Raw genomic sequence first — 13554 nt, 5'->3', positions numbered from 1 at the left:
GGAAATAAAGAACTAATTTTCACTCATGCTGACAATAGACTGCTCCTCACCGGAGCGCTGGTAGAATCACTGTTACACAAGTGCCTTCATTATCAGATCTCAGGTGGAGTGTTTAGAGACAGAAATTCCAAGAATTAAACTTCTGGCTGCAAATTAGGCAAATTTTGGAGACATAAACTTAGAACCCTCTGGTGTAAGACTTGTGCACTTAATGGCTATCTGCTTTTTAGAGTGCTTAATCCCCTCTCGTGCAAAGTGGGGAGTTAATTTGTGAGTGATGTGAGTGCATTTATTCTGAGCAATCAATTAGGTCTAATTAAGTAGCTATATAACCAAATTCTGGGTCCTGTGGGGAGGGAGGAGTTCAAGGTTTACCATTCACAGTAAAGAAATCACAGTGCCAATAAAAAATACAAGCAAAAACCTAAACCTATTGCTTCTAATTTGAGTTCAGTCATTGAATTCAAAGGCAAATAAGAACTCTTTTGTTAATAGAGTATAAAAATCTTTGTGGCTTAAGAGTTTGGGGTGGGGGGATGTTTCTTACTTTAATGATGAATGCAAATGAGATTATGGACTTCTCTTTATCACAGTCTACAGTAAGCAAGGTCTACAAATTCACTGAAAATATGGGAATTATTCACTTCCTGAACCTTTTATTCTGAAATCCTGGCTTTTTGCACTAGAACTCCCTGACTCAAAGGAGAACGATTCTTTTATTTCATAATCCTTTACCTACAACCCCTCCCCTTCAATTTTGAAATGCATTTTCTCGTCCGCATTTCTTTTGTATGAAAACGCACGCACTTTCTCCATCCAGCTGGGAGATACATTGACACAGCAGTGCCATGGAAGGGTCAGTCCTGTCCATTAGAGAAAGCTGGTCCCAGTCCAGTAGATGTTAATTAGCATGCAGACAACTGGAGACACCTGAGTTGTCTCATTAAAACTGACAGGACTGCTGGAAGGTGTAAAGCTAAGTGTGGGTTCAGGTGCTTGCCTGGATAAGCGCACTGATTCCCCTTTGATAAAAATGATCTTTTTCAAGATCTGTTTCAGTGAAATAATTAAAAAAAAAAAAATTATCTGAATAATCATCTTGAAAATCCATAGAAAGATTTAAGGAAGGGCTGTTCTATGTCCCTGTGTTTCATAAGCGGAGAAATTAAACTTTTTCCACTGTGTGTACAGTTTATCTGCATTAAGTGCATGTGTTATCCCTGCGCAGTCACAGCCATAGGTCACTTTTGCCCAAATACTTACTTATCCATAGTATTTCCAGCAAATAGGTTCAAAACACGAACAGCAGCTGAGTAGACAGAGACCAAATCTTTCGCATATTTGCACTGCATTTGTGCAGCCTGTGTTGGTTTTTTGAAGTGCCCTTTCCAAACTCACTATTTCTATACCTATTTTGAAGCCGTAGCGCGTAAAAATGTGTAAAGTTCATCAGTGTTATTTCAAAAGCCTCCTCGGTAGTCAACCCCAGTACTTGCTTGGTACCATATTCAGGAGAGTGATTAAATGATCTCTTTGTCTTTTCTGTTGGGGTTTTCTCTTTTTTCTCTCTTTTTAATTTGTTTCTCTCACTATCAAATATTTCTAAATTAAACTTTGCCTCTTTCTAGAACAATTTCCCTGGCATCTGTTGATTATCATCTTAAAAATGATTTTTAGAAACTCAGTTTCTCAATGAAAAACACTTTTTTTTCCCCCATTTAGTGTAAAACTGAGTCTTCAAATAATATTTTTCCCATAGTTACATATTCTGCTCCCCTGAGAGGCACTGTCTTTCTTAAAGAGGTACATCCTGCCATGGAGCTACAAGTAATCTCACTTCCACGTGTTATTCTCATCTTTATGTTTCAGCTTTTAAGTCATTCAAACTGACATTGTTTTTACCGGTGGAAATAGCAAATAGCCGGTAAGTGGAGTTTGATCCTTTTGTGATTTCGTGTTGTACATTTTGGGAGAAAATTACCACTTCGTACTGCAAGATAAGCTGTATACCTCACCAGCTTTGATTGCTTAACAGTGGAAACATCTGGCTTGGCGCTGTTGTACAACCCTTCTTCCCAGCCTTGAAGTTCAGGCTGCCAATCTCTTTGCTGTCAGAAGCATTCATAAATAATTGGAGTTTTACAGAGTGAGTTCTTTCAGCTATGACATATCGCTGCGGGAGCATCCGTGCAGACTCCTCCGTGCCTGCGGGTCTTTGTTCCTAGAAGCAGCTCCAGTTAACCACAGAATCATGGAATGTTTTCTCAAAGACCCGTTCGACCTGGCCTTGAGCACTGCCAGGGATGGGGCAGCCACAGCTTCTCTGGGCACCCTGTGCCAGCACCTCAGCACCCTCACAGGGAAGTAGCTATAGGGGAGGTGTGAGATGCACAGCCAGAAAAGATTAGCCTCATTTAGCTATAAGCCTGGCATTACCTTCTGAATTCTGCAGCTTATTATGACATCTGGGTACCCTTCATCCTCCAAGAATCCTCTCAGTTCTTATGGAAACAAAGGCTTGTTTGCACCCCAGTTGATAGATCAGTTTTCATCTGAATCCTCAAACAAGATTACCTTCAACTACAGATCCCCTTCACATCTTTGATGCACCTGCTGTCTGTTGGGTTATTAGGCGTAAGAATATCCCCAGTTTGGAAATTTTAAGTTTCTAAATCAGTTTTATGAGACATGCCTACAAATACCTTGCCTGACCCAAACTATTTTTTACTTGGTTGAAAATCCTAAACCAGCAACTAAAAAAAAAAGTCAGCTTTAGATTAACCAAATATTGAGCAGAGCATTTTGTCCATCTCTGTAATCAAATGGCTTCAGGTTAAAAACTGGAGCCTGTATACAACGCAACGCATCTTACTGCCAAAGTCCCATTTCAGAGTTTCTCTTGTGTCCTCCCTGCTGGCACACACTGTCTTTGATGATAGTTGTACATGTTTACCAAGAGCAGAATAATAGAAAGAAAAACATCTTCAAGCTGCTAGTCTTTTTCTTCATCTGTGGTAACTACCTGGTGTTTTAGCCCAGATATGTCCTTCATAAGCCCAGCTGCTGGTGAAGGGCATGTTGGCATTGTGAGCCTGATCCACATCTCACTGAGCTGAAAGGAAAGACTCTTGCTGCCTTTGAGTTCTGCAGTCCCACCTACTGAAACCAAACTACCACAATCCTTCTGAGAAGGGCAGGGATTGCAGGCAGAGTTGATCCAATCCCATTTTCTCTTCTATATATAGATTGTCACATAGACTCTTCCTCTTCGTCACTGGCAGTCAGTAAACCCCTCTCAGCACCTTGAAGGGTTCCCTTTTCCTGCGTGCAAGTCCTCAGGCTTGTACAGAGCTTTCCAGATGGGATCTTCCCACTGGTTTGTAAAATGGCATTGCTATTTGCCTTGTTTCTGCCAAAAAATTGCTTTCCTTGTACATCTGAAGATCACAGTTGATTTCTCTCAGGCACATACCCACTTGTAGTCTTGAAATCAGAAGCAACGCAGGTATTTCCTCTTCCTTCATTTCCTTCTGTTGGACCCAACAGAATTTATGTCAAAACTTCGCGTTCCTTCTGTCAGAGACGTGATTCATTCCTAGGTAATTCTAGACTTCTGATTATTGTGTGTCTGCTCTGTGTCCAGTCACAGGAGCTCACCGTGCTGCCACAGCCAAGAATTTGGATCTTCAGAAAGGCAATTTGTCCAACTTCCCTTCAAACTTTGAAGGGTGCCGTTACAAAGTGAAATTCAGCTGAAGGGGTGGCGTGTGGCCTTACCTCTTTGCTGTGAAAGCCTGGAAGTCTGCATGAGCAGCAGATAGGCAGACAGGTCCCTGCAGTTCTCTTGCAGTGTTATTCCAGCTCCAGCTGTATTTCCAAGCTTTGGCAAGTAGTAGATTCCACAATCACACTCTTACTGTACGTACCAAAATGTTGAGAATCAGTCCTAGATCCACATCTTGAGGAGCTCTGCCTTCTACTTCGGTATTATCCACTGAGCATTACTTCATGCTCTGTCTCCATAAACTAGCTCCTTCAATTTTTACATTCACCTCCATTTCCTTCACTTTAAGTCTATTTTTTTTCCTTATCACATTTTTGAGTCATCACCCAGGATGCCTGTTACACATGAGCCACACAAGTATTTTCGGTCCTCAAGCTGGATACAGACCCCCGATGCACTGAGTGTGAACACAGCACCTCTTGATGCTGAGTTTCCAGCTCGCTATCCTCCCTGCTTCCAGGGATGGGCCTTTGAAAAGCCTGCAATGCGAGCAGAAGAAACCCTGAAATGAGTTGTTCTCACTTGGCTGAGTACATCATCCCGTGTTCCGTTGGACATATCTCAAAATAAAATAACGCCAAGCAGCTCTCCCAAAGCACTGCTATCAAGAGGATGGATGCTCTATTGGTTTTACTTGCTGTCCATCATGATAACGTATGTCCTGATAGGCACAAATGTGTATAGATTTATAAGAGCTGCTGCTTTTTGGCTTGACACAGGATCGCAGTGATGTGCAGTGCGTCGGGAATACCCAGGGTGGTACGGCAGCACGTTCAGCGTGAGCCTTGGAGGAGCAGTGGATTTGCACCTGGTAGCCACATATTACCTAGCTAATGAGCCAGTGAAGTGTTTAATCACCCTGCTGAGAAAATGAACCTTCTAAACAGGGTAAATCCACCCTGGGGCCGCTCAGAGCTACACCTGACAGGTATTGTCATCTTCTGCCTCTTGCGGCCCCACTGCCACGGGATCCTCTTTTGTTAACTCGTGAGAGTCCTGTAGAGCTGGAGAAGGTTGGAAACCAAAGCAATTTCAATTTAATTAGCTGCTCATTTGCGTAAAGTGGGTTACTTTGCGCGTCAGCCTCCTGTGTCGAACTCTCTTGGAGAACTCTGCTTGGTCTTTTTAACATCCTTTGGGGGAAGAGGGCTCGACTCTTGTGCTAATTACGTATTACAAGCAATACCTTGGGAAACAGTCACTGCTGTAGAGCATTTGCTGGAGAAGTGGAAATACACTGCTCAGCTTAACGAAAATCATCTCAGCTCTGTTTTAGTTATGAGCTTTACAATTTGCCTGTTGCTTTCGAGAGCTAAAGGGCAAAAAGATGCACAAACTGAACTTACTAATCATCATTATGCCTTCTCATTAACAATATCCAGGAGGAAACATCTGTCTTTGTGCAGAAAAGTGGGTCTTTAAGTCCAATTACTACAATTAATGAGTTACATATGAGAAACATGAGTTTTACCACGGGATTTAGAGGATTACAATAGCAACATACTCTGCATTTCACATGAGCTCCTCACCACCACATCAAATATTCGTGTTTCCACCAGCCCATGGAAACTCAGCAAGTCACAGTGAGAAGTCACTTCTGCAAAGAAAAACTATTTGGGTCCATTATCTAACCCATAAACAGCCTCGATGCAATTTTCTACAGTGGCTGTATCTTATTATTCATTCTTCACGTTGCAGTGATAACCCAGGATGCAATCCAGAATCCCTGCAACTGGAATGAGATAAATCTCTCTTTTGCAGGGCACATAGGCACTACTAGAATAGAATCAGTGCTATAGCATTATAGAATTGCAGCTGTAGGTGTTTGCTGAGCACTGCAGGTGTTTTCAAAGCACTGGGGAAAGAAACATTGAGAATCCACAGTCCATGCACCAGGCTGCTTAGAGTTAATTTGCTTGCGCTGGTGCTACCTCCTTCTCTTTATGTTCTTTTAAATCAGGCTCTGGTGTTTCTCAGCATGTGAAATACACAGTAAAATAGGCTTGGTGCATACTTTGAGTGTCAGTGTGTGCATGCTCACACACACACTTCTTTGGAAATAAGCTCTTTTTATTAAGAAGTGGAAGAGAAAACATTTCCTATTTCAAAAAGCTGACTTGAATGTGGAAGAACGAACCTCTGGGGAGAGCTGTATCCTCTCACTCTGAGGAGCAGGGAAGTCTGAAGGCCCAGTTATTAAAGAAGACTTTTAGCTGTTGAACAGGATCTGGAAGAGTGAAGGCATAGAATCATAGAACCATAGAATAGTTAGGGTTGGAAAGGACCTCAAGATCATCCAGTTCCAGCACCCCTGCCATGGGCAGGGACACCTCACACTAAACCATGGCACCCAAGGCTCTGTCCAGCCTGGCCTTGAGCACTGCCAGGGATGGAGCATTCACAACCTCCCTGGGCAACCCATTCCAGTGCCTCACCACCCTAACAGGAAAGAATTTCCTCCTTAGATCCAACCTAAAATTCCCCTGTTTCAGTTTGAACCCGTTACCCCTTGTCCTGTCACTACAGTCCCTAATGAAGAGTCCCTCCCCAGCATCCCTATAGGCCCCCTTCAGATACTGGAAGGCTGCTGTTGGCAGCTCAGTCTCAGGAGGGATTTTGTTCTCTCTTCTGCTCCTTTGTGTAAGTAATTAAAAACATAAAAACAGGTCTCTGAAATACAGGAAAATGAACCCGCAGCTCTTGTCTCCTGGCTACTGCTGGAGCTGTAAGAATGCAGAGAGCTGTCATGACTGCATGGGTTTGGTGGGGTTTTGGGGAGCGAGAGTGGCAGTAGCTCCATGTGCATCAGCTGCCTGCCCTCCTGCGTTGGAGTTATTCCCCAGGCAGTGCTGCTCCTGGCTTAGGAGCATTCATTTCATGCTTTAATGATGTAACATAATGCAAAAAGGACATCACAACCCACGAGGGACGTGGAGCTGTTGGAGCGAGGCCAGAGGAGGCCATGGAGATGCTGCGAGGGCTGGAGCAGCTCTGCTCTGGAGCCAGGCTGAGATACATTTGTTTTGGAGTGAGCCTGTCCATGTCCCACATGGATGTAGACATCTACCATGCTCCTGGTCCCCAGTCTCAGCTCCAGAGCCATGGATGGCCTCATACAAACCTGTCCTGTGGCTCGTTCCTGGGACACCCCTTCCTCTATCAACATTTTATGGCTTGAGTGTCTCAAGTCATATTTTTCTCTCTCTGATCCAATTCTGATGCAGTGGACAAGAACCTACCTGACTTACTAAAGCTGATGCCTTCCTTATCATGCTACTCATTTTTGTAACAGAAAAAGGGCAGAGAACTTGCTGAACGCTATAGCTGAGGAAATATATAGGGAAAATCTATTTATGATTCATCTGCATGATTTCAATTGGTCTTAAATAATAAGAACAGGAATTGTGCCCAATTCCTGTGAGAGATTAAAATCTCCCACATGGAGTCTGCCCTGTGCCAGAAAGGATCTGCTGCTACCTGGTGGGGATAGCTGGTGGGATTTGACTGTCCCTGGTACGTGATGCATCCAGCCAAGCAAGTATTAGCCTGGAGATTGCATATTTAAAGATATGAACACGAAACTTGCCTTAGAGCATCAAAGTGGATTAATGTTAATAGAGAAACCAGGAAGAACAAACTTTGGAGACCTAAGTGGGTGACACAAGTGCCATAGGCACTCACTGGAATGCATTTGGCCCTATGCAGGTTGTGGCAATGTTCAAGGCATAGCTTCAGAGGAACAAGACTACGCTGGCAGTAAGCAAATCAGAAACTGCTGTCCCCGGTTGTGGCCTTGAACCTGTGATGCACAAGATTCATGACCTCAGCCAGGCTTTGCAAGGCAGCTTTTAACTTTAAAGCTATCCCCATGTACTTAAAACCAACGTCTTGTGTGCCCTTGTTTCATCTGGCAGCCCTCGGGTCTCTGGCAGTGTCTTGCATAGGACCAGGCACCTTGTGCTCATCGGAGGCAGTGTCCAGGACACAGGTTTTACTCTTTGATGCTTTAAATGATTTAAAGGTACAAAGAATCTGTAATTCCCTCTGGAAGAGAGCTGAGGCGTCTCAGCTGATGCATCTTTAAAGGGCAGAGCTTGAAGCAGCGCTGCAGCTGACACCTCTTTTGCCAAGTAGCAGTGCTGTCTCTCTATGGGGTGGGCAGGAGGAGCTCTTCAGTCTCATTTTCCCCCTCAACCACAACATCAGTTTGGCAGTTCCCTGCCCGACATTCCATCGTTCTCCTGGAATGCCAAGTTTCAGGGTATTTTCCCGGGAAAACTTCAGTTTCCATGCAAAAAGTTTCGTTTCTTCGGAAGAGCATCCATCAAATATTAATGTCAACGGGAAATTGCAAACCTGCTGCAGCCTCACCCAACAGCCTTGGGCATCATTCCTGTTGGGTGCAGCAGTGGGGTTTAGACCTGCAATGCTTCAAATGTAACTGAAGATGTTTTAGAAAGTGTTGGTGTTGGCGCTGGTGCTTCTCCTGGGATGATACAATTCCAGGCTGGTTTGTGTTGGAAGGGACCTCAAAGCTCACCCAGTTCCAACCCCTGACCACAGGCAGGGACACCTTCCACTAGAGCAGCTTGCTCCAAGCCCCATCCAACCTGGCCTAGAAGAAGCAGTGTAAGTCTGTCTGGGAATAATAGAATCAAGGCTGGAAAAGACCTTTAAGGAGACTTCTATAACTGAAGGCGAATGGTAAAACCAATAGTAAACGCAATAGTAAAACCACCCGCTTTTTGCCTACGGTCCCCCAGATTTCATTGCAATGCCCTTTTTCATGCCAACAGGTTCTCAGTGTGACTTCTGCTTCTTTTTCCAGGGCCTAACCTCCCCAAGGCTCAAGTCAAAACCGCATCCCTTGGCTTGGCAGGAAAAGCCAGGTCACCTCTGCTGCCCGTCTCAGTGCCCACAGCCCCGGAGGTTGCAGAAGAGGGACACAAGCAGACTGAGGACTCTGCAAACGTAAGAACCATCTGTCAGAGCCAGCGGGCTTGCAAGGCTCGTCACCATCGAGTTCTGTTCTCTAATCCTCAGTCTACACATCAGTTTTTAGATAACGATCCATCCCTCCTTACGTGGGGCATTGCACTGCACACATTACACTGACAGCTATTAGAACACTAGTAGAAAGTTTTGGTAGCCAGGAAGGCTTTGCTGTTGGCTTTAATGGACCTTGTGATGTGGAGGAGAAGTGAGTGCTTCAATTCTGTGTTAATATTACCCATCCACAGCTCTCACAACCTCTCCTCAGCACGCTGAGATACCAGGAGAAGAGAAAAGGGGGGGAGAAGTGCCATAAGGGAAGAAAATAGTTTTGGCAGGGAAATTTAGTATAGAGTAATACCAGATAATGGTGAGAAAAGTAACACTGAAGGGGTAGGTAAGTGAAACTGGAAAGATGGCGTAATTAGAATAATCTTTTCACTCCTATTAAGACTCTGCTAGAGAAGGAACTTACGTGACTCAGAAGATGAAACTGTGCTGAAGAAAATGAATAAGGGAAAAAAGAAATGCACTAAATACATGTTGTGCACCACGTCTTTTCATCTCCTTGCACAGCACAGCTTTTTGCCAGGCACTATTGCAGCGATATGTCCAACATTTTGTTAGCGAATCCTTTGATGTTTTCAACCTGGGTTAAGACAAAAGATTCTCTTTAGACATGTATGCAGGGTTTGGGTCTGCTGCTTGATTAATGCAGGACAGCAGTGTTTGATTCCTGCTTGTTGCTGTCACCAGCATAGGTATATCCTTCTGCATATAGTCACAGCAGGATTCCAATGTTTTGTTGGGAAAGGGGATGCAGGATGATTAAAAGACATGGAATCTCCTACTGGAATAGGAACGGGAAAGAAAATCCCCTCCACGGTAAAACTGGTGGCATAAGGAGTAATTTAACACAGGACATTTAGTAACACGAAGTGCAATTTCAGCTTTCAATACCTTATCACAGCATCACAATTTAGCTCTCAGAAGAGACTCTGCTCAAGCTCCACAAGTGTGAAGGCAGTTACAGGCGACAGCAGTGCAGGCAACAAGCTCATCAGGTGGTCAGAATTTGGGGTGAAAGGCTAAAATTTGGAGATCAGTTTTCTTTTAAGCTTGGCTCTGCAGGTGCTTTCTGAAGGTGCCTGCTCCATCTCACCTCAGGGACTGCAGGGCTTATACAGCAGTGCCAGATCGTTTATTGGGCAAAATAAACAAACAATAATGAAGTAAATAATACTGGAGCACCCTCAGTGTCTGGAAACAGGGGACCACTCCTCTTGCTCTTGCCTTGCTCATGTCTGAGGTCAGTGGTTCCCAAGAATAGGAGCAGTTTTGCTGCCAAATGTGGGTTTTGCTGCAGATTCCCAGCTGGCTGTACCCCAAGGGACTGCCCAGTTAGGCACTTCTGAAAACTGCTCCCACTCCTCAGCTCCCACTAAAGGCTATGGTAGAAACACCCAACCACCAGCAAGGGAAGAGAAATTCAGCTAATTGCTGGATCAACTGTTGCAACCTGCTCTGAAATACATGTTTAGATGAGCATTTTACATCTCTTTTGGGTGTTAAAACTGTTCTTGTTGTGTCTTGTCCCCAACCCCGAACACGGATGCATGCAGTGGAAAGGAGGGAGCTGGGGAAATGGGGACTCAGAGGATGGCTGTTAACACTTCACATTGTTCTAGCATGGGCACCCCTGGTTTTCAGCTCCTGTGTTGGTCCCAGAGAGGCTTTGCTAGCCAACCTGTGAACATAAGGCCATGGTTGGATGCTCCAGGTCCCTGAGTTGGGGGCCCTGGGAGGTCCCTGCCATGGGGCCATGTCCTTGGCTCTGTCCAGGGGTCTCTGTTCCTGTCCCTCTGCCTCTTATGTGTATGTGTGTTTGTTCACTTGCAGGTTTATGAGCAGGATGATCTGAGCGAACAGATGGCCAGTTTGGAGGGGCTAATGAAGCAACTCAATGCTATCACAGGCTCAGCCTTCTAACAGCTCTTGATGAGGTGATAATTATCCCGGAGCATTGCAACATACCAGGATTTCTCTCATACTACCCACTTTCACAACCCCATCACAAATCATCTTGTTGCTGGTATCACTCCTTCAGTGCAAGGAAAATGCCTGCAAATTCCTAAAAGGAATGATTAAAAAAGAAAAACAAAGAAGAAGCAAAGGATAATAGTGGAGATGTTACAGAACTTCAGATCTGGCATCTAAAGCGATGGAAGCATGAAGGCAAATGACGTTGTCACCATGGGGTCATTAGCTGATGCTACCAGATTGCTCGTTTTGATCTACTAGTATTTGTAGAGCTGAAGTTGTCATGACTAACTCATGTTTTACTCCGTAGAGGTTCGTAGCTCTTTGTGTAGATCTAGTCTTACCTCATGCAAGTATGTTTTTAAACATAGACTGTGCCATTAATGAGACAGTGTTGTAGGTCACTCGTTTGGTTTTGGGTTTGTTTTTTTTTTTAAATATATAATTACTGACTACAAAAACACCCATAGCAGATGATCACACCACAACACCAAAAATTTGGAAGCTTTCCCAACAGCACAAAATGAAAAGACAAATTACTAATTTCTTTTGTTGTCTCTGTCAGTTATCTCTCACGAGAGGTGGGGATTAGTGAGTGGCTGTAGAACTCAGCCACTTCAGCATTTCCTCTCGTAGTTAATGTTTTATGTACGGAAAAACAGAGAACCAGGAATGTAAAAAGGAAAAAAAAAAAAAAAAAAAAAGGAAAAAAGGGGAAAAAATAAAAGTCTGAGTTTGCATTGGCGGCCTGCTGCCAGCCAGCCGGTGTGCACTTGTGAAAAGAGGATGTGATGAGCAATCTTCTCTGATTAAGCTTGTAATAAAACATGTCTGCGGATGAGTGGCCTTTGTGCCAGACCACGATGACATTGGGAAGCACTGCTGGGGCCATGCCAAGATGCAGTAGGATGAAAAACAGAGCTGAATTTGCCTCCCTTGCCTTCCTTGCCTTTCTCACCTTTCTCATCCACCCCGCATCCCAGGATGTCGCTGATGCGATGACCCATCCGCCTTGGATGATGATGGGCAGAGGATGAGGAGGCCGACGGTGTGGTGCTTCCCACGGGCAGGACATGAGCCTGGAGGAAGAACCACAGAGGCTAGTAAATACCTGATAAATCATTTAGGAGTTTTTTTCCTGCAAGTGTGGTATTTCCTGGCTGAGATCAGCAGTGCTCCATGAGAACAGCAAGAGGGGAGAGCAGCAGGATACCGCGAAGCATCCTTAGGGATTCCCTCTCCTTGTCCTAGTGCTTTAGCTGCGCATTGCGGTGTTTATTGACAGCCATAACTGGTTGAATTGGCTAGATTTTGTGTGCATACATTTTATTGCTAAATTTTCGGCTGCATTCAGCATTAATCTCTGTTTATGCAGCTGAATCACCAAAAGGGAACTAATTTGCATATTTATCAGTTAGGAGGCTGCAAAACCCAATAAGAGAGTTTCAGATGAATTATTCCATTCAGCTCTGCCTTTGATTTCAAGCTTGAGTGGGTCATAATTTTAAAAGAGCATGGAAAGGATAGGATCTTTACAACCTAATAGCTCCTTTTATTAGGTGGGTAATTATATCTGAATCTCCGAATAAAATATTTTGAGTAAAATGGCACTGCAACAGAAGTAATAATTCAGATTATTTTCTAAGGCCCCTTGTTGGAAAGGAAATCAGGTGTCAAGGAGCAATTCAAATGCTTCGTTAGGAACTCCAGTGTGTTTGTGAAAATGTTCCTTTAAAAATGCCCCGTTATTCAATTTGCTAAGATTTTAATGAAATATTTCTCAGGAGTGAGGAAATCTTGTTTGCATGGAAGGCTGAGCTTTCCAGTTTGGAAAGATTTGTAACCAAAAGCCTCTACTAGAAGTAAAACACACAAATCTTTCCCAATGAAAAGCCAGGCTCTATAAAATCACTACCTCTATTTTGACTCAAAAAAAAAAAAAAGACGACTTTTTAATAACTCCCCCTACATATTTGCAGAGATTGACATTTTTTAGATAAGAACATAAGGTCAATTCTGTTTCTCAGCTATCACTTATGAAATAACTTGATTGGCAGCAAGAGAGCTGAGAGCAGAAACTGCTCCAATGACTTTAGAGAGCATTACTGCACCTTTTTAAATCACGGAATATTAATCCAGGAGCAAGTCGTAAAACAATCCCAAATTGCCTACAGTAAGATGAGCCACAAAGAGGTTTGTAAGTTGGATTTGGTTTGGTTTGAACACAAGTGTTGCAGCGTGTCCAGGAGCTTTGGCATTGATGAGCCCCCTTGCTTTGTTGAGGTGTCATTCTTTGACTCAACACGAAGCCCTTGAAGTCTGCAGGTTGATCTGGCCCTCGTGTGAGCGCGGCCCTTCTTGTGCTGTATGAAACCTATCTGTCCTCAGGCTCATCCTATTTAATTCAATACCAGTCACAGACCAAGGCCAAGGTGAACACCAAAACAAGTGCTCATGTAATCTGCCCACAGGAAGGAGCAACTCCATTGTCTCGGCTCAAGCAAGACACAGCAGCTCCTTTTTCCCCTTTAATAAATGAGTAAGAACTTACTTTCCAGTTTAAGTTCAGAATTTGCCAGTAAAACTCAATTATTCCACATAAACACCAATTTGGGGGATTTTTTTTCTTTATTTATTTTCCTTCAGACCTCCACTTGACAACCAGGAAAGGGCTTTACCCTTCACCTCCCCTGAGCCACCCGACGCTGACTTTTGGTGTTGCTGTTGTCCTAAGGAGC

General features: G+C 43.9%; 1 protein-coding gene across 1 annotated transcript in view; it reads left to right on the top strand.

Moving 5' to 3' along the window:
• Window positions 1-11619, top strand: part of DCC (DCC netrin 1 receptor) — a 602355-nt gene extending 590736 nt beyond the window's left edge. Inside the window, exons 28-29 of the mRNA XM_057405653.1 lie at window positions 8613-8755; window positions 10676-11619. Coding sequence (XP_057261636.1) covers window positions 8613-8755; window positions 10676-10765 — 233 coding nt within the window. The 3' untranslated portion in view covers window positions 10766-11619. The remainder of the gene's footprint in view (window positions 1-8612; window positions 8756-10675) is intronic.
• Window positions 11620-13554: the final 1935 nt, after the last annotated feature.

This window comes from Pezoporus wallicus, unplaced genomic scaffold (assembly GCF_028554395.1).
Source record: "Pezoporus wallicus isolate ANWC-B61680 ecotype Strahan unplaced genomic scaffold, APGP_CSIRO_Pwel_v1 scaffold_13428, whole genome shotgun sequence".
In the NCBI taxonomy this organism is placed as follows: domain Eukaryota; kingdom Metazoa; phylum Chordata; class Aves; order Psittaciformes; family Psittacidae; genus Pezoporus; species Pezoporus wallicus.
The sequence above is the reverse complement of the archived record's forward strand: the minus strand, read 5'-3'. Positions and strand labels throughout refer to the sequence as shown.